General features: G+C 39.5%; 3 protein-coding genes across 3 annotated transcripts; 1 reads left to right on the forward strand and 2 right to left on the reverse strand.

The window, feature by feature from the left end:
* Nucleotides 1-835: 835 nt before the first annotated feature.
* Nucleotides 836-5,630, reverse strand: LOC133463762 (tubulin alpha-1B chain-like). The gene is made up of 4 exons (XM_061745477.1): nt 5,561-5,630; nt 2,800-3,022; nt 1,902-2,050; nt 836-1,831 (listed from the first exon to the last, which is right to left on the reverse strand). Exons 1-4 carry the CDS (start codon nt 5,561-5,563, stop codon nt 851-853), a joined length of 1,356 nt encoding a protein of 451 aa, XP_061601461.1. The 5' UTR covers nt 5,564-5,630; the 3' UTR covers nt 836-850.
* Nucleotides 5,631-8,443: 2,813 nt separating this feature from the next.
* LOC133456606 (tubulin alpha-1B chain-like) lies at nt 8,444-10,618 on the reverse strand (the record flags this gene model as incomplete). The annotated part of the gene is made up of 3 exons (XM_061735104.1): nt 8,444-9,439; nt 9,510-9,658; nt 10,387-10,618. Coding segments are annotated over 3 exons (1,362 nt in total), but the record flags the coding sequence as incomplete, so codon positions are not given.
* A 3,555-nt stretch (nt 10,619-14,173) lies between these two features.
* On the forward strand, nt 14,174-25,833 carry phf10 (PHD finger protein 10). The gene is made up of 12 exons (XM_061745488.1): nt 14,174-14,308; nt 16,315-16,424; nt 16,588-16,718; nt 16,846-16,929; nt 17,032-17,156; nt 17,264-17,413; nt 17,509-17,618; nt 17,766-17,913; nt 19,637-19,783; nt 24,022-24,130; nt 24,667-24,855; nt 25,003-25,833. The coding sequence occupies exons 1-12, from the start codon at nt 14,237-14,239 to the stop codon at nt 25,098-25,100; spliced, it is 1,473 nt and encodes a 490-aa protein (XP_061601472.1). The 5' UTR covers nt 14,174-14,236; the 3' UTR covers nt 25,101-25,833.

Consider the following 25,833-nt stretch of genomic DNA (forward strand, 5'->3'; position numbering starts at 1 on the left):
AACTATTGTGCCTTTTTAATAGAAAAGGGATGATCTGTGTTAAATACTCGAGCAAAGATGAAACGAGGAACAAACTCCTGGTGGGGTCAGATGTTGAGAATCCATCCTTGGTGTCTTCCATCAGGGGAAAAAAAGCTTCATCACCTGCTGCTGAGGGTTCATCCAAGTGTAATTAATCTGACCTTTGTTCTCCTTTCCAGGACAGTTTGAGTTTGCACTGACGAGGTGAACACCAATAAAAAAAAATTAATTCCCACTTCATAAAATGGTAAATTTTTCACAAAAGTGTGTATTTCTGCCTTCATGAATCCAATGTGAAAGTTAGTTAGATCTGCAGCAGAAATCAGTGAAAGGTTAACTGATTTCAGATTTTGAAGGGGGACTAAAGTGAGTTTTGTTTAATATGACACTGATCTAAGAGCCTAGAGAGGGTGGAGTCAAGTGTCAGACCCCCCCCTAAAAGCTGCTATTATGAAACGGTAGCATTTCAGCACTTGCGGGAATGAGCTTAAAAGTGAAACATTGACAAATTCACTTTAATCTAGATTTCCAGACTTAACACATTTCAGATGCCAAACTCAAACAAACAGACATCAACTGCATTTCCGTCATGAACACAAACAAACATCAACTGCATTTCAGTCATGAACACAAACAAACATCAACTGCATTTCAGTCATGAACACAAACAAACATCAACTGCATTTCAGTCATGAACACAAACAAACATCAACTGCATAAACATCAACTGCATTTCCGTCATGAACACAAAACTTGAGAACTGGCTGACGGATGTTCAAGGATCTAATTCTCCTCTTTCGTCCTCCTTTCCGACGCTGCCACTTACGTCTTAATATTCCCCTGCCTCTTCCTCTCCTCCATCATCAACGCTGTCAACTCCCACCTCCTCGTAATCCTTCTCCAGAGCCGCCATGTCCTCCCGGGCCTCAGAGAACTCCCCCTCCTCCATCCCCTCCCCCACGTACCAGTGGACGAAGGCCCGCTTGGCGTACATCAGGTCAAACTTGTGGTCCAGGCGGCCCCAGGCCTCGGCGATGGCGGTGGTGTTGCTCAGCATGCACAAAGCCCTCTGCACCTTGGCCAGGTCTCCCCCGGGAACCACGGTGGGGGGCTGGTAGTTGATGCCCACCTTGAAGCCGGTGGGGCACCAGTCCACGAACTGGATGCTGCGCTTGGTTTTGATGGTTGCTATGGCGGCGTTGACATCTTTGGGCACCACGTCTCCGCGGTACAGCAGGCAGCAGGCCATGTACTTGCCGTGGCGAGGGTCGCACTTCACCATCTGGTTGGCCGGCTCGAAGCAGGCGTTGGTGATCTCAGCTACGGTCAGCTGCTCGTGGTAGGCCTTCTCCGCCGAGATGACGGGGGCGTAGGTGGCCAGAGGGAAGTGGATCCGGGGATACGGCACCAGGTTGGTCTGGAACTCCGTCAGATCCACGTTGAGGGCGCCGGCGAAGCGGAGGGAGGCGGTGATGGAGGACACGATCTGACTGATGAGCCGGTTCAGGTTGGTGTAGGTGGGACGCTCGATGTCCAGGTTCCTGCGGCAGATGTCGTAGATGGCCTCGTTGTCCACCATGAAGGAGCAGTCGGAGTGCTCCAGGGTGGTGTGGGTGGTCAGGACGGCGTTGTACGGCTCCACCACCGCCGTGGACACCTGGGGGGCCGGGTAGATGGAGAACTCCAGCTTGGACTTCTTGCCGTAGTCCACGGACAGACGCTCCATCAGCAGGGAGGTGAAACCAGAGCCGGTGCCCCCGCCGAAGCTGTGGAACACCAGGAAGCCCTGCAGGCCGGTGCACTGGTCCGCCTGTCCACAGAGAAAACCGTGAGGAAACAGTCGATGCCTTGGAGGTGAAAACCACTTGAGAGGAACTCACCAGTTTCCGGATCCGGTCCAGAACCAGGTCTATGATTTCTTTCCCGATGGTGTAGTGTCCGCGGGCGTAGTTGTTGGCAGCATCCTCCTTGCCAGTGATCAGCTGCTCGGGGTGGAACAGCTGACGGTAGGTCCCCGACCGCACCTCATCTGAAAGAGAGGGGGGACAAAGGCCAAAAGAAAAAAAAGATTTAGATGGTGTTGGAGCCAAAATATTTTGATTTATTTTGTTTTATTTATTTAAACTGAATATGAATTGTCATCCCTCTTATGGTGACGTCATGTTTAGCCTGTCAATCAGTCTTGGTGGGTGGTTGTCATGGTAACTATTATTACCTTCCTGGGTGAGGATTGAACTCAGGTGCGACAGGGGGAAGACAAACAGTTTTCGAACGTGCAAGACGTGCAAGGAGGGCAAGACGTGCAAAGGCGTTCTGTCACTCACAAGTTTATGTTAAGTTTAAACAGTGGAATTATGTTTGCTTTGACTGCTGCTGCATACGGAATAAATGGATTGGCATATCCGACCCGGATCCTAAGTCTGAGCCTTTGAATCAGTTTGAAGCACACGTCATAACAAAAAACCAACCCTGTTGCCCTGCAGTATAGCCTATTGGTACAGGCTCTACCAATGGAACAATGCATATTGATGGCCACCAATCCTTCAGATTTGTTCACAATAATTCTGTTCTGTTATGTTCTGTAAATGTTTTCCAATAAGTTATGCTCTGTGTCTTAATTCATAATAGTCATTTTAAAATTGTAAAATTGAATTTGTGTCTGAGGTTGGGCCCGTGAGGAGGGGTTAGTTCCTACGAGAACTTTATCCTACTTTCACCCCTGGTCAGCAGTTTCAAATCATTAAAATGCTCAGACTGAAAAGCAGCAGAACTGATCACCGATGACGGTGGGCTCCAGGTCCACAAAGACGGCTCTCGGCACGTGTTTTCCAGCTCCAGTTTCACTGAAGAAGGTGTTGAAGGAGTCGTCTCCTCCGCCGACTGTCTTGTCACTTCGGGTCTGTCCGTCCGGCTGGATGCCGTGCTCCAGGCAGTAAAGCTCCCAGCATGCATTTCCAATCTGAACACCGGCCTGGCCCACGTGCACCGAGATACACTCACGCTGGGAATTTCAGGAGAAGACAAGAGAAACACTTTAGACTGAAAGATTATACGCAAAAAATTTAAATTACTATAAAAAAAATTATACACACACACACACACACACACACACACATATATATAAAAAAATAATAAAATTAAAAATACATTTAAAAAAATTGCTGTTTTTCTGAATTAACGAGATAACATTTTAATTAAAAAATAAATACGCTCTGTTTTTCCTCAAAACTTGCAAGAAGCTTCATTCACTTGAGAGCTCGATTTCATGGAAGCAAACATGTTCCTGTCCAGTTTAATCCAGTTTTATTTTGGTTTGAAACATTAGGAGATACTCTTGTCTTTAAGTTATGTCGATGGTATTGTTATTAGTTTGTCGACTTTGCGCAGAAACCTCAGGACTTTGCGGATGTTGAGACGGAAAGCCCATTCTGATCTGCTGGAGTAGCAAACAAAACAAACCTTGTGCCCCTTTTATCAGCAGGTGCTTTTTGTGTCAGTTAGGCTTCACTTTAGCATCAAGACACTTTCTACTGCCGTTAAACTTTAACCGTTAAAGTCCGAAGCGCTGGACGTTTACAAGGTCTCGGCGAGACGCCTTCAAAATAAAAGCCCTAAACAGCTGTCTGCTTAAAACATAACAAAAAGCCTGGCTTTAAAGAACGTTAATGAGTTAATAATGTAAATGGCCTTTAAAATGAGTAGAGTATTTCTATACATGTGTTTTATGTTTTCTCATTAACGTTCTTTAAAGCCAGGCAGGGGCGTCAATTGGACATTTATGGAATTATTTGTCTATTTGTATTGATTATTCTATTATTTAATACATATAAAATAACTACAAATGCAAATCAGAACAACAGGATCGATTTCACTAGTTATTACACTGCAAAAACTCAAAATCTTAACAAGAATATTTGTCTTATTTCTAGTTAAAATGTCAAATTTTTAGTCAAAAAAATCTCATTACATTTAAGACAAGACTCAAAAAACAACAATCTTCACCTGTTTCAAGTAGATTTTTACTTAAAATAAGTAGAACATTTTTTTTTGCTTGTAATGAGAAGATAAATCTTGTCCCACTGGCAGATTTTTCTACTTATTTCAATTGAAAATTCACTTGAAACAGGTGAAAATGGTCAAATAAGTTATTTTTCTGGCGATGATTCTTGTTTTAAGTGTAACATTGTGGGTGTGACATTTTAACTAGAAATAAGACAAATATTCCTAGTAAGATTTTGAGTTTTTGCAGTGAGCGAGACTGAATTTGAAAAAGTTCCAGTTTTCTTGACCACACAGATAAGCTACATAGACTTCTGTGATGAGTATTTGCTGGACGTGTTGATTGATATTCTAGTTAAGTTCTGTGACTCGTAACCTTGCCATACCTTAGCTTTGACTGAATTGACGCCATTGAAGCCAGGCTTTTATTTGTTATGTATTAAGCAGACAGATATTTAGTGCTTTTATTTTGAAGGCGTCTAGTGAGGAAAATCAGCAGATTTTTTTTCCATTAAAATGTTATCTCGTTAATTCAGAAAAACAGAGCAATTTGTTTTTTCTCAAGTGAATGTAATACATTTCCGTAGGAAAGTTCTCATGACTAAACTGAAATTTAGGCTTCGCCTAAAAAAATCATTTAAACTGTAAAAAAGAATTTTCAGGTTCAAATCTTATTTTCAAATTAGCAAAACTTTTGGCCTTGATTTGGCTCCATAACTTTGCGGATGTTCAGACGGAAAGCCCATTCTGATCTGCTGGAGTAGCAAACAAAACAAACCTTGTGCCCCTTTTATCAGCAGGTGCTTTTTGTGTCAGTTAGGCTTCACTTTAGCATCAAGACACTTTCTACTGCCGTTAAACTTTAACCGTTAAACTTTAACCGTTAAACTTTAACCGTTAAAGTCCGAAGCGCTGGACGTTTACAAGGTCTCGGCGAGACGCCTTCAAAATAAAAGCACTAAATAGCTGTCTGCTTAATACATAATAAAATAAAAGCCTGGCTTTAAAGAACGTTAATGAGTTAATAATGTTAATGGCCTTTAAAATGAGTAGAGTATTTCTATACACGTGTTTTATGTTTTCTCATTAACGTTCTTAAAAGCCAGGCTTTTATTTTATTTGTTATGTATTAAGCAGACAGCTATTTAGTGCTTTTATTTTGAAGGCGTCTCGCGAGTGAGGAAAAACAGCAGATTTTTTTTCCATTAAAATGTTATATCGTTAATTCAGAAAAACAGAGCAATTTGTTTTTTCTCAAGTGGATGTAATACATTTCCGTACGAAAATTCTCATGACTAAACTGAAATTTAGGCTTCGCCCTTTTGGGCGTTGGTTTAAAAAAAATACATGAAAAGAAAAACATCCATCTCTGTATCAAACACGAACCCTGTTTAACAGCAGAGAAATTTAATGTTACATTACGTTATCAGACTCAATGTCAAAGACAAATTGATGACGCATTTTAACAAAGAAATTGACACGAGGTGAGAAAGTTTCAACCTTTGAATCGAAATAAACCTGACAATTAAGAAACACTTACCATGTTTGCTGTATTAAGGTGGAAAAAAGGCAAGTAGATAAAAGTTTCGCTATGCAGACAGACGTTAAAGCGTCTCTATGGCAACTGTGACTGGAACCGTTGGGCGGAGATATTTTTACTCGCCCAACAACCGGAAGTTCGTTCTTTCACCTGATTGGTCGCTGTTTCTTTGCCGTTAATTGCATTACGTTAGTTACACGTTAGTTACGTTATGTATGTTTTAAAAACGAAATAAAAAGGTATATAACATCTATTAAGGTACTTTCAAAAGAAAATCAGTCTATAAATGATTTATGTGAAACCATGTTAGAGTCTCTTGCTCTTTAAGATACAATCTTGCTACGCTTATACACTTTTGTTGAAATGTCAACCCCTGTGATTATTTTATTTTGTGATTATTTAAATTTATTTTCTTTTTATTTAAATTTAGAAGTTTATCTTGGAAAAAATGTATAGTTACATATTCGCTTGTGTGTTGTGAACTTATGTTTCAGTTGCAAACTAATGTTTCCTCAAAGGAATTTTGTAATTTTGAAATGTTTAATAAAGTTTGTTAAAAAAAAAACGTTAGTTGCGTTATACGTTAGTTACATTTACACTGCGTCTAACAAACAGCTTCGTAGTTCCCTGGTTGCTGCAGCATGAAACAAAGAGCCACATTGTTGATTTATAATATCTTTCGTTTTAAGTTGTTGCCGTATTTAAAGTAAACCCACACAGCCTTTCTTCTGTTAACAGTTTAACAGTTTTCTAGTTTTAGAACTAAACACACTTCCGGTTACAGGCTTCAAAATAAGATACCTACAAATGTATTTTGTGGTTAAAAATATTCCTTGATACATAAATTATCAGATTTCCTAATTTTACATATTAAAATATGTGGTATATATCTGAGAATGTTTATACATCCTTGTCTCTCGAACTTAGTCATAAAAATGTTTTAGTCCGTTTCCGGAGGCTAATGTGACGATGCAGTCGACGCGGAAAAAAATGTTTCTTCTCCTATTAAATCGTTAAAATAAGAATATTCTGCCATCTAATGACAAAAAATAGTATTTGTGTTTTATCATTGTGACTGTGGCAAAACTGTAGCTCAAGCTGAAGGAACGTAGCAAAGTGAGACAAATAGATTAAGATAAATAAATCAGTAAATGCCACAAAGGAGGGTTCTTTGTCTTTTTTCAGTCTATTTGTGCTTTTCAGCTTTGTGATCAGCAAACATGTTCATAATTTATAAGGAAAAGTCAAGTAAGTTGTGTCTTTAATCTTAAAACAAGTTTACCTTTACTGCCATGCTTGTATCTAGAGTCAATTTAATTGATTTTATAACCTCGGACAGAGCTTTTCTGCATCAGCAATGGGCCAGAATTTTCTCAAGCTAAATGCAGAAAAGACAGAGGTGATCCTTTTTGGCCCTAAAAATGAAAGGGAAAAGATCAGCGCTCACCTTGGCTCCATGTCATTGACAGCTACAAATCAAGCCAAAAATCTTGGTGTAATTATTGACTCAGACCTGAACTTCAACAGCCATCTAAAGTTTATCACTAAATCTGCCTATTACCACCTGAAAACATTGCTAGAATTGGTGCGTGGTCCCACCAACAAGTACTTTGTGTCAACCGTTACACTCCATTGCACTTCACATCTCAGTGTTGGGGTGATAATGAATATGAACAACTTTGGTACCGTGTAGAATCTTGTAGTGAGAAGTTAACTCAGTACTGGTCCATGCATATTTGTGCTTTGTCTGTTGCACTGACGGCTTCACAGGAAAAGCTGTATACAGCTTGTGATTGTGAGGATGTTCATGTGTGTTACTCTTGACTGGATTAAATATTTAATCCGCTGTAAATGAGCTAAAGTGGGCTTGTTAGATCTGGTTCAGAGGTCTGCACGTCCTGGATATTTTTTAGATGATCTGAGATTTTGGTGATCTCAGTTTCTATCAAGATTGCACCTTCAGTGACAAAAAGAGAAAAACAGGCTTCAAAAGGACTCTTAAAGCCTGAGTGACGTCACCGGGGGTTTGTCCAGTTTTAGTCGATGGTTGACCCTGGATTTGGACCAGAACTATTGTGCCTTTTTAATAGAAAAGGGATGATCTGTTTTAATTACTTGAGCAAAGATGAAACGAGGAACAAACTCCTGGTGGGGTCAGATGTTGAGAATCCATCCTTGGTGTCTTCCGTCAGGGGAAAAAAAGCTTCATCACCTGCTGCTGAGGGTTCATCCAAGTGTAATTAATCTGACCTTTGTTCTCCTTTCCAGGACATTTTGAGTTTGCGCTGACGAGGTGAACACCAATAAAAAAAAAAAAATTCCCACTTCATAAAATGGTAGATTTTTCACAAAAGTGTGTATTTCTGCCTTCATTAATCCAATGTGAAAGTTACAGTTAGATCTGCAGCAGAAATCAGTGAAAGGTTAACTGATTTCAGATTTTGAAGGGGGACTAAAGTGAGTTTTGTTTAATATGATCTAAGAGCCTACAGAGAGGGTGGAGTCAAGTGTCAGACCCCCCCCCCTAAAAGCTGCTATTATGAAACGGTAGCATTTCAGCACTTGCGGGAATGAGCTTAAAAGTGAAACATTGACAAATTCACTTTAATCTAGATTTCCAGACTTAACACATTTCAGATGCCAAACTCAAACAAAGACATCAAATGCATTTCAGTCATGAACACAAACAAACATCAACTGCATTTCAGTCATGAACACAAACAGACATCAACTGCATAAACATCAACTGCATTTCCGTCATGAACACAAACAAACATCAACTGCATAAACATCAACTGCATTTCCGTCATGAACACAAAACTTGAGAACTGGCTGACGGATGTTCAAGGGATCTAATTCTCCTCTTTCGTCCTCCTTTCCGACGCTGCCGCTTACGTCTTAATATTCCCCTGCCTCTTCCTCTCCTCCATCATCAACGCTGTCAACTCCCACCTCCTCGTAATCCTTCTCCAGAGCCGCCATGTCCTCCCGGGCCTCGGAGAACTCCCCCTCCTCCATCCCCTCCCCCACGTACCAGTGGACGAAGGCCCGCTTGGCGTACATCAGGTCAAACTTGTGGTCCAGGCGGCCCCAGGCCTCGGCGATGGCGGTGGTGTTGCTCAGCATGCACAAAGCCCTCTGCACCTTGGCCAGGTCTCCCCCGGGAACCACGGTGGGGGGCTGGTAGTTTATGCCCACCTTGAAGCCGGTGGGGCACCAGTCCACGAACTGGATGCTGCGCTTGGTTTTGATGGTTGCTATGGCGGCGTTGACGTCTTTGGGCACCACGTCTCCGCGGTACAGCAGGCAGCAGGCCATGTACTTGCCGTGGCGAGGGTCGCACTTCACCATCTGGTTGGCCGGCTCGAAGCAGGCGTTGGTGATCTCAGCTACGGTCAGCTGCTCGTGGTAGGCCTTCTCCGCCGAGATGACGGGGGCGTAGGTGGCCAGAGGGAAGTGGATCCGGGGATACGGCACCAGGTTGGTCTGGAACTCCGTCAGATCCACGTTGAGGGCGCCGGCGAAGCGGAGGGAGGCGGTGATGGAGGACACGATCTGACTGATGAGCCGGTTCAGGTTGGTGTAGGTGGGACGCTCGATGTCCAGGTTCCTGCGGCAGATGTCGTAGATGGCCTCGTTGTCCACCATGAAGGAGCAGTCGGAGTGCTCCAGGGTGGTGTGGGTGGTCAGGACGGCGTTGTACGGCTCCACCACCGCCGTGGACACCTGGGGGGCCGGGTAGATGGAGAACTCCAGCTTGGACTTCTTGCCGTAGTCCACGGACAGACGCTCCATCAGCAGGGAGGTGAAACCAGAGCCGGTGCCCCCGCCGAAGCTGTGGAACACCAGGAAGCCCTGCAGGCCGGTGCACTGGTCCGCCTGTCCACAGAGAAAACCGTGAGGAAACAGTCGATGCCTTGGAGGTGAAAACCACTTGAGAGGAACTCACCAGTTTCCGGATCCGGTCCAGAACCAGGTCTATGATTTCTTTCCCGATGGTGTAGTGTCCGCGGGCGTAGTTGTTGGCAGCATCCTCCTTGCCAGTGATCAGCTGCTCGGGGTGGAACAGCTGACGGTAGGTCCCCGACCGCACCTCATCTGAAAGAGAGGGGGGGACAAAGGCCCAAAAAAAAAGATTTAGATGGTGTTGGAGCCAAAATATTTGGATTTATTTTGTTTTATTTATTTAAACTGAATATGAATTGTCATCCCCCTTATGGTGACGTCATGTTTAGCCTGTCAATCAGTCTTGGTGGGTGGTTGTCATGGTAACCATTATTACCTTCCTAGGTGATGATTGCACTCAGGGGGAAGACAAACAGTTTGACCGTGCAAGACGTGCAAAGGCGTTCTGTCACTCACAAGTTTATGTTAAATTTAAACAGTGGAATTATGTTTGCTTTGACTGCTGCTGCATACGGAATAAATGGATTGGCATATCCGACCCGGATCCTAAGTCTGAGCCTTTGAATCAGTTTGAAGCACGCGTCATAACAAAAAACCAACCCTGTTGCCCTGCAGTATAGTCTATTGGTACAGGCTCTACAGATGGGACAATGCATATCGATGGCCACCAATCCTTCAGATTTGTTCACAATAATTCTGTTATGTTCTGTTCTGTAAATGTTTTCCGATAAGTTATGCTCTGTGTCTTAATTCATAATAGTCATTTTAAAATTGTAAAATTGAATTTGTGTCTGAGGTTGGGCCCGTGGGGAGGGGTTAGTTCCTACAAGAACTTTATCCTACTTTCACCCCTGGTCAGCAGTTTCAAATCATTAAAATGTGATCTGCTCAGACTGAAAAGCAGCAGAACTGATCATCACCGATGACGGTGGGCTCCAGGTCCACAAAGACGGCTCTCGGCACGTGTTTTCCAGCTCCTGTTTCACTGAAGAAGGTGTTGAAGGAGTCGTCTCCTCCGCCGACTGTCTTGTCACTTCGGGTCTGTCCGTCCGGCTGGATGCCGTGCTCCAGGCAGTAAAGCTCCCAGCATGCATTTCCAATCTGAACACCGGCCTGGCCCACGTGCACTGAGATACACTCACGCTGGGAATTTCAGGAGACGACAAGAGAAACACTTTAGACTGAAAGATTATACGCAAAAAATATAAATAACTAAAAAAAATTATACACACACACACACACACACAAATAATAAAATTAAAAATAAATTTAAAAAAATTGCTGTTTTTCTGAATTAACGAGATAACATTTTAATTAAATAAATACGCTCTGTTTTTCCTCAAAACTTGCAAGAAGCTTCATTCACTTGAGAGCTCGATTTCATGGAAGCAAACATGTTCCTGTCCAGTTTAATCCAGTTTTATTTCGGTTTGAAACATTAGGAGATACTCTTGTCTTTAAGTTATATCGATGGTAGTGTTATTAGTTTGTCGACTTTGCGCAGAAACCTCAGGACTTTCTGACCATTCTGATCTGCTGGAGTAGCAAACAAAACAAAACTTGTGCCCCTTCTATCAGCAGGTGCTTTTTGTGTCAGTTAGGCTTCACTTTAGCATCAAGACACACTTTCTACTGCCGTTAAACTTTAACCGTTAAACTTTAACCGTTAAACTTTAACCGTTAAAGTCCGAAGCGCTGGACGTTTACGAGGTCTCGGCGAGACGCCTTCAAAATAAAAGCACTAAATAGCTGTCTGCTTACAGTAATACATAATAAAATAAAAGCCTGGCTTTAAAGAACGTTAATGAGTTAATAATGTAAATGGCCTTTAAAATGGAGTAGAGTATTTCTATAAATGTGTTTTATGTTTTCTCATTAACGTTTTTTAAAGCCAGGCTTTTATTTGTTATGTTTTAAGCAGACAGATATTTAGTGCTTTTATTTTGAAGGCGACTCGCCGAGTGAGGAAAAACAGCAGATTTTTTTTTCCATTAAAATGTTATATTGTTAATTCAGAAAAACAGAGCAATTTGTTTTTTCTCAAGTGAATGTAAAACATTTCCGTAGGAAAGTTCTCATGACTAAACTGAAATTTAGGCTTCGCCCTTTTGGGCGTTGGTTTAAAAAAATACATGAAAAGAAAAGCATCATCTCTGTATCAAACACGAACCCTGTTTAACAGCAGAGAAATTTAATTTTACATTACGTTTTCAGACTCAATGTCAAAGACAAATTGATTACGCATTTTAACAAAGAAATTGACACGAGGTGAGAAAGTTTCAACCTTTGAATCGAAATAAACCTGACAATTAAGAAACACTTACCATGTTTGCAGTATTAAGGTGGAAAAAAGGCAAGTAGTTAAAGTTTCGCTACGCAGACAGACGTTAAAGCGTCTCAAACGGCAACTGTGACTGGAACCGTTGGGCGGAGATATTTATACTCGCCCAACAACCGGAAGTTCGTTCTTTCACCTGATTGGTCGCTGTTTCTTTGCCGTTAATTGCATTACGTTAGTTACACGTTAGTTACGTTATGTATGTTTTAAAAACGAAATAAAAAGTTATATAACATCTATTAAGGTACTTTCAAAAGAAAATCAGTCTATAAATGATTTATGTGAAACCATGTTAGAGTCTCTTGCTCTTTAAGATACAATCTTGCTACGCATTTTTGTTGAAATGTCAACCCCTGTGATTATTTTATTTTGTGATTATTTAAATTGATTTTATTTATTTGCTTTTTATTTAAATTTAGAAGTTTATCTTGGAAAAAATGTATAGTTACATATTCGCTTGTGTGTTGTGAACTTATGTTTCAGTTGCAAACTAATGTTTCCTCAAAGGAAATTTGTAATTTTGAAATGTTGAATAAAGTTTGTTAAAAAAAAACGTTAGTTACGTTACTACCTGATGGTAGTTATGTCTTCATCAACATCTGCACTTTATATGGTTGATGTGATTACCTACTGTTAACTGGCTGTGACCTCCTATGCATCTGCACTTTATAAGATGTGGGTTTATCATTTTATTGCTACTTTGTTCCTCTGTTATTGTTTTGTATTCTGTCTTTTAACCTTGTGATATTATTTGTTTTGACGTGCGCTGCTGCCTTCTTGGCCAGGTCACCCTTGTGAAAGAGATCCTTGATTTCAATGGGCTACTACCTGGTTAAATAAAGGTTAAATTTAAAAAAATATATAAAAAATGTGCAATATTCTTCCACTCATTCATGTGCATTATTATCCTCTCATTCACTCATTTTCATAGTGTATATATATTTATGTTTCCTGTTTCTCATTTTGTTGTTTACACAGTCTTTGTTTACATAGTCTTTGCATGTGTGCACTTTTACAGAGCTGCTGCCTAATCTCATTGTACCAGTATAATGATAATAAAGGCTTTCTATTTCTATTTCTATTTCTATTTCATTGCTTTTCCATGGGTCCCAAAGCCAGAGCAGGTGAGAACCTCTGCATTAGAGCATATTTGTATTTTTATTTCTCAAAACAACCTCCAGTCCGGGGGAGGGCTGCTCATCTAAATAAACGCTTGCCGACGACTATAATATTTTCCAGAGAAGAAGAAATGCAGCCACAAAATCATTAATTAGAAAGGCAATGAGGGACTCATGGCAAAAGGTGTGGGACAATGGTGTAAAAGGGAGACATTTTTATAGCATACAGAAGTCAATTAACGTGAAGGTTTACAAAAGAAAGTGTAGGAGAGAGGAAGTAATAATTTCTAAAGATTAGGTCATACTAGTTTAAAATCAACTCTGTATTTAATGGCAAAGTCCGTGTCTTATAAATGTGAGGAGTGTGATGTCACAGAGAGTGTAGAGCATGTGCTTCTTAAATGTGGCAAGTATAAGGTAGAAAGGAACGCTTTAAGAGACAGGGTGGGAAGGGAATGGAGTTTAGTAGGGTTATTAGGGAGGAGTGAGGTGATGAGGGATTGTTATAGGGCAATCCTTGTCTTTCTCAAAGATGCAGGGTCAGGATAGATAATAGGATTTAATGTGGTTATCTTATTTTACTTAGGTATTTCCCCCCCCACACACACACTTACAAGTGTAAGTCAATTCAGGTGGCAGCAAAGGGATATTTACATTTTTGGCAGAGTCTTATTATCAAAAATGGATTGTCTGTCCAGACTCATTTATCCGGGATTCTCCTTACCCATCTCAACAAGAATGATCAAAACAATAAATACAGTTCATTTTAAGTTCATATGGAGAAATAGATGTCAATATATAAGAATGTACTAACAAAGTCATTAGAAAATTTTGTCTATATTATATATTATATTAATAATATTATTGTGTTGAAGACAATAATTTGGACTTTGTCCTTAATAATTTGGTGTTATTGGGAAAGTTCTTCATTCACAAATGTAGATTTTTTTTAAGACCAAACCATGTTTGACACATTAGAGAAATGAGCTAAAGCTCTTGACTAAGTCCTTGAGTCTTGTTAAAGAAAAGAAAGCCCTTAAACTGTTTTCTTTACTTGAAAGATATGATTTAATACGAGATGGCCCTTGTGAGTTTTTTTTTTTCATTTAATTTGTATTTTATTTTATGTTGTACAATAATACTGATATTGCTCAACCCAAGGCAAAAGTGTGATTCCTGATGTTACACACACGGTACAGCAGGTGGCGGTATAACCTAATAACGTTGGTTGTGATCCGTCAATAATCTCAGAGAAGAAGAAATGCAGCCACACACGGCTAACGAGCTAGCCTAAGTGCAGATATTAATCGGAATATGGCTGCTGTGCTCCCCGTCAGAACCCCCTGCGACAGCAACCCCGCCACCCCGGGAGCACAATCCCTAAAGGTGACATTAGTTCTCCTGAAAGCCGTTAGTTGATCCCTCCAGGAGGGTTTTTAGTGTCAGCTGGCTTAGCATGCAGCTAACGGCGCGTCCGTCTGCAGAGGCTTTTGTTTTCAGTTGTGAGAAAGATGTGGACAGTATGTTCATGTCTGGCTCTTTACACTTGCATCTCCCTGTGCAATTTGTGTAGATACATGTATATGTGTGTATAAATGAGAAACGGTGTTTTGCCCTTTCCTGTATCTCGTCTGTAATTAACTCATGCTGTTGTTTACAACTTTGTGTTATAAGTTAGTAAAAACCATCTTACGTGACTGGGTATTATACTGATGTATTTAAAATATTCCAGTGCACTATTATAATTAAAGAGTGCATATAAACAATTAAACTCGTAGGAAATCTGCCTGCCAGAATGATTTTACTTTCAGAATCAGAATCAGGTTTATTTAGTCCATGGGCCAGACAGATATCAGCACCACTCAAGGTGACAAAACTTGCTCATAATTTTTGAAAAGATCCATGTCTGTAGATGATATTTTGGTATGAAAACCCTTCCTGAGTGGCAGCTGTATCATAGTTATCAGCTCATGAAGTTCAGAAAATTACATTTTAGATGCTGGTGCATATCCTGGTTTAGACTCATGTACAGGAAATCTGTCAATGTTTCACAATATTGTCTTTGGTATCATTTTAAGCATTCATTCAAGCTAAGGTGTGAATCTTTCTGACGAACATAGAGGTCACTGCAGCTCTTTAAACTATAAACAACACATCTTTACACAATTTTCGCCTAAATGATATAGTATTTGTTATCCCTGTGTCATCTAGGAACAACAGAGACACAAAATACAACAATTGGAATACTCACAGGACCATAAGGATTCAGGAAATGTATCACATCTTAGCTTGAATTAATTCTTTAAAGGTCCCCTTTAAAATGATACCAAAGACAATATTGTGAAACATTGACAGATTTCCTGTACATGAGTCTAAACCAGGATATGCACCAGCATCTAAAATGTGATTTTCTGAAGGGGTGGGTGACTTCATGAGCTGATAACTATGATCCAACTGCCACTCAGGAAGGGTTATCATACCAGAATATCATCTACAGACATGGATATTTTCAAAAATTATAAGCAAGTTTGGTGAAATTTTGGGCTCTGGCCCATGGACTAATTGGCCAAGTCAGGGCAAACAAGACAAAGAATTTGACTCGTTTATTTTCGCTCACTGTACAGTAAATATACAAATGACAGCTCTTATTAATATATATATATATATATATATATATATATATATATATATATATATATATATAATTTTTTTTAAAAAAGTGAAAGGTGCAGCAGTATGAGGTAGACATGGTTATTGAAATGGTTATTATTATTATTATTGTTATTATTATTATTATTGCACAGTGATTGATTACTCTGAGACTGAGTGATGAGAGTTCATCAGAGCAACAGCTTCTGGGAAGAAACTGTCTCTATGTCTACTTTGTCAGGAACAAACTGTTTCTCGTCATTGATCTGCTTGATATCTAGATTTCACCTATGAGCAGTGATGCTGAAGTCAGAAGGATTCTATAAATCCATCTATGTATCCAAATAATACAATTTTTACACAGAACTGTGAAAGTTTTGTGTTCTTTGTTAGATTGCTGTGCACAGATAGATGTGAATGATTTCAGTGTGTGGTGTTATTTTAGGATTGAAAAGATGATAAAACATATTATTTAGAGAAGAAATATTACCATTTCAATCTTTAACCATGAAATGGAATAACAATGGCTTTTATAGATATACTAGCCTGCCCTTTACACAAAATCTATCTCTACATCATCTGTATTTGCTTTGACAGATCGTGATATTTAAATAGAAATATATCATGTACGTTTTATATGTTTTGAATGTAAACTTGCCTATGCTGTCTGAAATTTACCAATATATTGTCATGTTATGTAACTGTATATTATTTAATTAGAACTTTTTTTACACCATCTGTAGGAGGATGTGATCGAGGAAGTTTCCAATGATGGGAGTCAACCTCCCAAAAGAAGGAGAATGGGTTCAGGGGACAGCTCTCGGAGTTGTGACACCTTCAATCCAGAGCTTGGGTAGGCTACCCAGATACATGGTTTGGTACAATACATTATCACTGACTTAAGCAGTTAGCTTTTATTCTTTTTAAATCATTTATATATTTCCCAATGTCTTACAGCTGTAATGTATTTCCTCCAAGGAGAATTTTATCTTCATCCTTCTCCTTTTTCCTCACAGACCGACATATTTCCCAGCAGAAAATCTGACAGAATATAAGTGGCCACCTGATGACACAGGAGAATATTACATGCTGCAGGAGCAGGTCAGCGAGTATCTGGGAGTCACATCGTTCAAGAGGAAGTACCCCGGTAAGATCTGAAGTCATGTTTTGTTTATTTACATGCCACGGTAAAGATTTGTATGTATTTAGCCATGCCCTGTTGTGAATAACTACTGCAAGCTGCAAATACTTAAATGTTTTTAATGCCTGTGCAGATATGGAGAGGAGAGACTTGTCTCACAAAGAGAAGCTCTACCTTCGTGAACAGAATGTCATCACTGAGACGCAGTGCACTCTGGGTACAAAGTTACGCACTAACTCAGTGTTCACAATTGTCTCTCTTTGTTTCAATGAATTCCCAAGTAATCCTAATATAATTTATAACTGTGGCTTGTCCTCAGGTTTGACAGCTCTGCGGAGTGATGAGGTGATAGATCTGATGATAAAAGAGTATCCCACAAAACACGCTGAGTATTCAGTCATTCTGCAGGAAAGGGAGCGACAGAGGATAGCAAAAGAGTACTCTGTGAGTACACACACAACAAAAATATCCTGCGGTTTTACATTTACCTAAAATCTTTTATGTACATGAACAAATTCTTATTTTTTTCTGTTGTTGTCATCTTTACACAGCAAATGCAACAGCAGAACCCACAGAAGGTGGAGGCCAGCAAAGTTCCAGAGTATATAAAGAAGGCAGCAAGAAAGGCTGCAGAGTTCAACAGTAACTTCAACAGAGAGCGTATGGAAGAGAGGAGGGCTTACTTTGACCTTCAGACACATGTAAGTCCAACCTGAAATGATGTATGATTCAGTCAATAGGTAACAAACTTCTGCTTGGCGTTTAGTGTCTGATATTCTGGTCTGTGTTTTATCAGATAATCCAGGTGCCCCAGGGTAGGTTCAAGGTGCTAGCTCCAGACCTAACCCGAACAGGGCCCTACCCTGTGGCTCTCATACCAGGACAGTTCCAAGATTACTATAAAAGGTAAATTTAACACAAAAAATAGATTTTCTTAGTTTTCTTCATACATATGCAGAGTAACCATCTCAAAATTGTACTTGTACTTTTCTAGGAGTATTATTTTCTTGTTGTGCAGTGTTTTGCTCCGATACATCATTGTCTCTACAATAGGTACTCTCCCAATGAGCTGCGGTACTTGCCGTTGAACACTGCTCTGTTTGAGCCTCCACTGGATCCGGAGCTTCCTGCTCTGGACTCAGAACCCGATTCGGATGATGCTGAGGAAGGCAAGGACGACAAGAAAAACAAGAACTCATCTGTAAGACAGTAGTCAGGACAGCTGTGTAATGTATGATCTGTGTCTGATCACACATCAATCTTGAATAAGGCCCAATCCCAATACTCTCCTTACTTTCTTTCACTAGCGTGCTTTCAATCACCCCTAAAAAAGAAGGGACAGATTTTAGGGCACTTGAAATCTTCCCAGGGCCCTGTCCCAATACTCCCACTACTCCTACTTTCAGCACCACCCCTAAAATCAGGAAGCTGAGAGCTAAAGCTGTTTTTCAGCTGTAGCGCTGTTAATATGCCACTTTATTAAGTTTTAATATTTTTTCAGGCGTAAAAGTAACCGTTAAGATGCCCAACCTGGGCTCAGTTTATTCAAATAACGCCTGTTAAGAAATTTGATCTGATGTTTTCGGCGATGATGAGACCGGGGCGCAGCAGCAGCAGCAGCCGGAGTACGGACGTGATCGCCAGGTCAACCTGCGCCGTCGTCCCGGGGAGAAACCTGCAGCTCTGTGGAGAATAACCGCTGGCTGAAATAAATCATTTAGGAAGATAAATGTTGGTTGAATAGATGAATCTAACAGTTGTAGCCACGCCTATTAAGAAATTTGCTCCGAAAATTTCAGGATTTCTGCCTGCCTGCCGGCTTCGGGACCTGATTTATGGTTCCGCGTTAAATCGACGCAGAGCCTACGGCGTAGGGTACGGCGTAGGGTACGGCGTAGGGTACGGCGTAGGGTACGGCGTAGGGTACGGCGCGCGTCGCCTCGTAACCTACGCCGTAGGCCAGGGGTAGGCAATTCTGGTCCTCGAGGGCCGGTGTCCTGCATGTTTTAGATGTTTCCCTGCTTTAACACACCTGATTCTAATTAATCATCGTCATCAGCTTGTCATCCAGGGCTGCACAATTCTGTTAATGACACAGGTACTTTTATCACGGTGTGCTGAAGCAGGGTAACATCTAAGACATGCAGGACACCGGCCCTCGAGGACCGGAATTGCCTACCCCTACCGTAGGCTCTGCGTTGGTGTAACGCGGAACCATAAATCAGTCTTTATTCTGGCGAGGTTGCAACAACGGGCAAAAAAGTGATTATATACATTCACTGAGTGAATATTATGAAAGTAAAATATATATTTCTCACTAGAAATGTAATCAAAATGCATTTTTATGCAGAAACTAACTCAAAATATTGATTTTATTTACTAAAAAATAAGAAATGTCCGCCATGTGTTTTTTTTTTTTTATTCAGTCCGCAAATGACGACCAAAAGCATTCTGGGAAATTTTTCTGTCACTAGTTCAGCTAGTGAGCATCGGAAATCCCTCGATCCGTAGAGAAAGATTCATAGCCACTACACTACTTTTCTTCACTACCCCTAGGTGGAAAGAGGAGTTGGGACACCACTACCCTCACGGGAACGCGCAAAATTTAGGGGTAGGGATGAAAACGAGGGGTAGTGGGAGTATTGAGACAGGGCCAGAGTGATACATATGGATCATTCAGTTTAATAGACGTTTGCAATGTAGTGACATTAATTGCTGTTTGATACGTCTCATGTCAAAATTGCTAACCTTTACTACACTCAGTTCAGTTTGAATTGGAAGACATTTTTCTACAAGCCCCATTTCCAGAAGAGCTGGAAGTTTTTCTAAATTACAAAAAATCTTAAATCTGCAATTTCTCAATTGGTTTAAACATTTGCGAATTACACTATTTCAATGCATTTTTCACCTCTGTTACTCCACAGGACAGCTCTTCAGGCAACACATCAGACCTGGAGAGCCAGGAGGGTGGAGGTGGACCGGGTCACAAGTCTAAAGCCAAAGACAGGACGTCAACGTCGGGCAAAGACCAGCGCCAGTCTGCCTTTCACAAAGCCACCCCAGGGTACAAGGTAGAGGACAAAACCACCTGAACTCTTCTCCAACAGCAGCAGCAGCAGCAGCACTTTTCTAGCCCCTCCTCCTCTTTCTACTACTACCACTCCCTTACTCCATCCATCCAGCCACTCCTCCCTAGCTCTCTTGACTTTGTTCTCCGGCTTCTACAGTTGGTCAGCCTTTTCAAGCTGGGACATCCTGGTCCACACACACACACACACACACATACACACACACACAAACACACACACACGCACACACACACACACACACACACACACATACACACACACATACACACACACGTACTGGGGTCCCACGTTCAGATTTTGGTTTTATGATCACTACGAGGCTTTTCCCCCTCTTTGTACCAGACTGTGAGCAATAACAACATTTTAAAGGAACACTTCACTTGTTTCTTTTTTGCTGCACTTTCACTTTTTGTTTTTTTCAGTTAAGACAAGTTTGAACTTTTACAGTGTTTCCTTTCGATTGTCTTCAATATACCTCTTGGCTGTCCTGACTTGTCAAAACGATGTTTTCCAGACAAGTAAGTGGATGTTTGGCTGCTAGTTTTAGTTAAACATTTTTAAATTTAAAATAAATAGTTAATTTTGCTATTCTGATACAGAAGAATATGAACTACATAAGATTGATACTAAAAGTAGTTCACATTAACTACGGAACAGTTTAACATTATTGACAGTGTAGATGTTTCAAGTGTGTATTGATAAAATAACATAATTTGCTTATGCTCCATGTGATGTACTGTTGATATGTTAACAAGTATGGGATGGTTGTTTGGCGTGGACATAACCTGACCTAATATGTCAACTTGGAGAGAAACACATTTGCTGACCGTGTTCACACTGTCGCTGAGCTGAGCTACAAGTAGACTGAGCCTCAGCTTACCTTTCTCTGACACAGGCATGCAATGATTAGCACATTTAAACCTATCAAATTGCTTTGATGATGAAATCGGTTGCCAGTCCACTTTGCACTTCTAGGTGAATTGGTTCTAAAATTAATATAATGGACCTGAGTATGTCTAATTGACTTCAGCTCAGCTTTTGTTGTGTGGGCATGGTCCTTTTTATATTGTCTGGTAATGTAGTACCAGTGGGTTTTAATTTAGCGTAAACTCGAGTCAGGATCTTTCATTGGATCATTAACATGTATGGTATGGCATGTTGGTATCCACAATTCCTTAGATTATATAGCATTCACCAATGCCAATTTTGTCATGAATGAGATATACAATTAATGAATTTCCACATATCCACATTTTAGAAAGGTGCATAGAAAGAAACTATAATCTTTCATTTAATATATTTGGAAAATTTGTTAAACTAAAATTACAGTGTAGAGCTGAGATGTAACATTCCCCTCCCTAAGGGAGCCTCAGAATATAAAAGAATAAAATACTGTGGAATGATTCTGATGTTTTTTACAAATATCACCACATGACATCAGCACTTTTACCCCGTTATTAAGATGTTATGTTTTTGTTATTATTTTGCTCTAATCAAGCTACCATCTTCAGAGCAAGCAGTGGAAACAGTGACCTCTTCTTTTGAGATTGAAGCTTTAGAGTGATGCAGATTCTTTCTGAAAACTTCCAAGTGAAAATGAATAATGCCAAAGGTGGAATTACATTCCTAAATCAGAGAGAATTGGGATGGTACGGGAAAAAGCTAAGTGATAATTAGATTTGACATGTGACTAATTTCATTGTAGGAATTAGGAAACCAAGAAATGTAATGGTTTATCTGATCAACTTTATTTCAATTGTTAATTAATCATTATTTACTAAGTCTGCAACACATTCAGGAAAAAAAAGTAATGCTGGTAAAACTTTGTCGCATTGCCATTTCCTCTTACATCCATGCCTCTGTAATGTGTGCAGAATCTGGTTTTTGCACTGGAGGAGATGCCATCTCGAAAGTAGACTATGCTGCACTAAAATCTCATTGTATATCATATTCTCAACACAAATTAAAAGGAAATATTCTTTTTTTCATTATTATTATTTTTTTAGTATTTTTTAAGTATTTTCCAGACCATCCCATTTGCTGATTTCAGATTGTAGTTTGACTGATGGATAACTGACAGTATTTTCCTCATGTTGTATACATATTAAATGTACACAAGTTGCACCATTAACATGATATATTAGGTTTGATTATTTAAGAAGATTCATTGTATGAAAGCTGTGGCTTCATAGCCTTTTTGTAGCTCACATATGAATGAGACATTATAGAGAGAACATTATTAGATCACTTGTAAACACTTTATATTGTTTATTAACTAAAGGCTGAACATGTAGAAAGTATTTTATTGTCAGAGATACTAAATATGAAAATTCTCATATTCACTATTGTTTAAAGTACAACATTTAAAAAAACAGTTAGATGAAATGGCAGGAGTGCGGTGATACACAGCTATAAAACTTCACTATCAAACACATCACATGGCAGCAGAGACATTAATACTCACATGTCAAAAGTATGAGCAAAATGTTTTTGTTCAGCAGTGTTAATAGCTATTATAGGGTGAACACTATTCCTGCTGCCTGTATGTGTCTGCAGCTGCATGTTGCAGCAATATGATGCCATTCAAAAGCTAACAGTTCATATAAAAGTGGCCATGGCTGGAAGTGTTTTGAGACGGTTATATATTGTATATGTGCAGCATTTCTTTTCCAAATATAGTTAATTTGGAATAAAATGTATTGAAACTAGCTGGATTCAGTTTTGTGAATTACACTTTTTTCCACAGTTTTACTGTGACAATATTCTCATTCACAAGATGTTTTCACGGTGCAATCCTCATCCAGATTTACTGGGGTTTTCAGCTGCTACACTAAACACTGCTGGTTATGTAGGCATTTAATGTTTCCCCCAAAAATTACATATTTGTACAAAGTCTATTAACAATGGCAACAAACCTCATATTGAAATATAACACTAATCCAAGAAGCCAAATTAATTTAAACAGCTGCATATTAGCTAAGAATGGTTGGCAAATATTAGTTAAAATTTTTACATGTAATTCAGGGGACTGCATTCAGAGCTTGCTTTTCTTATTTTCCTCTCTTGCTTTTCTCTTTCTCCTAGATTTGCTCTATAGTATTGAATTTTCATCATTACAAAACCATATTCTTCACTGACCCATACTTTTGCAGCCTTTGCCTCTTTAGTCTGCTCTGCTCAGCACCTGTCTGGGGACATTTTAATCATTTTGCTATTTATCTTGATGTCTGAAGTTGTTGTGTAGGATATGACCTAAACAAATTCAATGTTCAGATCATGAACAACCAGGAGAAAATAGTGCACTCCTACTACCCTGAACGTGGTTTATCCTTATACACATTGCTGCTCTTAGTTGATTTATTATTTATAGGTGTGCTCTATCATTATTAATCACTAATACATAAATATCATACTTGGTTAAATTTGGTTCTTATACAGAACTAAGCTTCAGTGACTGGCTGTTTGGCTGTGTGATGCCCTGATTTAAATGTCCCTGATTAACTTTTGCTCTTTGTTTCCTCCCCATCTGCCATCATTTATATTCAACAGCAAATTTCATAAAAGCTTTGAATTACCACATTCAAACATAAACAGAGGGGGAAACGTTATAAATTCACCCAGTGTATCACAATTTCTGACTGTGTCCTTAATTGTTTAACACATTGTTTCATAAATAATTCTTGTGAATTATGAATCATTCTGGCATCATGTATCCGTATATGATGCGTTGGACACATGATTAAAAAAAGACTTCTCAAATTCTTATGCGAAGCAGCATTTCATAAGAGGTAAAAATCAGATGCCAGAGTCTTTTTGTGTTTGCGTGTCAACAGAACCTCTCTAATGAACATTGGCATATATTTTAATAGTACTTTGCACACTGTTGCAGTTGAATCCTCAGTATTAATTTTCGTACTGTGACGTTAACAAACCTTTGGTTGCGCTTTGCCATTGATCAGTTTTGTAAACATAAATCAATAGAAATAAATAAGCATCCAAGGTTACCAACATTTCAAATTGTCAGACTTGATGTCTGGAGCAGCTTTGGTAGCAGCTGGTTAAGTTAGTGTCCACACCATGAACTGTATAAAAAGTCCCGAGAAAGTAGAGTAAGAAAAAGTGTATTTTTTCTCCCACGCATCACTTTGTTCATTTGTATTTCCATGACTACAGGATACACTTGTGGAAATTGTTTTTATAGCCTTATTCTGCCCTTGCAGCCTAAGGTCATTCCCCATGCTATATGTGGCATTTGCCAGAAGGGTAAAGAGGCCAACAAGAAAGGAAAACCAGAAGCTCTCATTCACTGCTCGCAATGTGATAACAGCGGTAAGTTCACATACAGAATCTAAAAGGCAGTTTTGTTGCAGTTCTTAAAATTCCTTTGTTTCCTTTAGTTTGTGCTTCTCTCATGTTTTCTGTACATCAGCACATTTACACTGTTAAAATTATAGTTTTAATCAGTAAATGATGTCCCTGTGTGAAAGATCTTTTTTGTTGTTTTGTTTCAGTGTGTCTACATTTTTCAAATACTATGACTTGTCAGTAAAGTTCATCAAATTTATTGCATAATTTTGTAATCACACGTGTGAAGATTGCACTGTTGAATGTTACTTTTTATTTTCTGTTATAATGTGTAAATTTACCAAGATGAGCCTCAAGATGAGAGGAAATGGGCCTCTGCAGCAGCGCATGTATATTCATGTACCTGTCCACATTTAGTGTGTATTTGTGTCTTACCGTCTGATTGTCTGTATGCGTCAATGCACCTCTTCTGTATTTATTTGGCTTTTGTGTGTCTGGATCTTTCCTCCTTTTTTTTTTTACCTGTGCACATTATATTCATCTGCGTCTATAAACTTCAGGCCACCCATCCTGCTTGGACATGAGCCGTGAGCTTGTGTCTGTGATCCAGACGTACCGCTGGCAGTGCATGGAGTGCAAGACCTGCACCGTGTGCCAACAGCCTCACCACGAGGATGAGATGATGTTCTGTGACAAGTGTGACAGAGGATACCACACATTTTGCGTCGGGATGGACTCGATACCTAAAGGTGGGTGGAAGGACAGTGTGGTTGGTGCTTAGGTGGATTCACGGGCTAACAGACACAACACCACTTGGCAACTTCATTCCGCATGGCAGAAGGAAAACCAGATTTTTGTGTTTTCTTTTATATTAATGATTTATTCTGTTTTGACAGGTCTTTGGGTATGTGAGGTTTGCGAGAAGGATTTCACCACACCCAAGAAGAAAGGAGGGGTCAAAACACCTAAAAAATCCAGTTCAGCTAAAAAATGATCAACCTGCTGTTACTGATTATTATTATTATTGATTGATATAGATTATTCCATCAAGGCAGGCCTGTAATTTAAGTCATACCATTCCTATTTCTATGCCAAACTCTAACATACATACCGGTACATACATACATTTTAGGGATGGACTGAAGAGCTGAACTTTCACCACTCCAAAACCTGTTTCATATCAGAACATTCCTGCATCAGTAAACCATGGGTTGTGTAGTATCTGTCTTGTAATATTTCTCCATAAACTACAATATTTGCTGGGAGAATTGTTTCAGATGACAAACGAATGGTGCTTTTTATTGTGTACTACTGAAACAGTTATGGTAGACAAGGGTTTATTTCAAAATGGCATTTTTCTATTTTTGTAGCTCATTAATGACAATTTGTATTTTATTAATGTTTTATGTTATGAAGCAGGCCAGTAAAAGGAAATCTTCTGTGCGTTTTTTTTTTCTCTTCATATTTTTATTTTTTCTTTCGTAATTAAATGTGATGACTGGCTGTAGTAGCTTTTTGATTAATTTAGTTCTGGTCTTGCCAGGTATTATTAGTGAATCTTAAAGCAAAAAGTCTCAACCATTCACTTTTGTCACTGTACAAAAATATAGCCACTTGTAGTTACTTTTTTTTTATTGCCTTGTAATGATTCCCATGTTAAAATAATATTTGTTCCCACTAATGTCATGGTTACTGAATTATTTACAATAAATGTCACTTTCTAAGGG

Source organism: Cololabis saira, chromosome 2, assembly GCF_033807715.1.
Source record: "Cololabis saira isolate AMF1-May2022 chromosome 2, fColSai1.1, whole genome shotgun sequence".
Taxonomy (NCBI): Eukaryota; Metazoa; Chordata; class Actinopteri; order Beloniformes; family Belonidae; genus Cololabis; species Cololabis saira.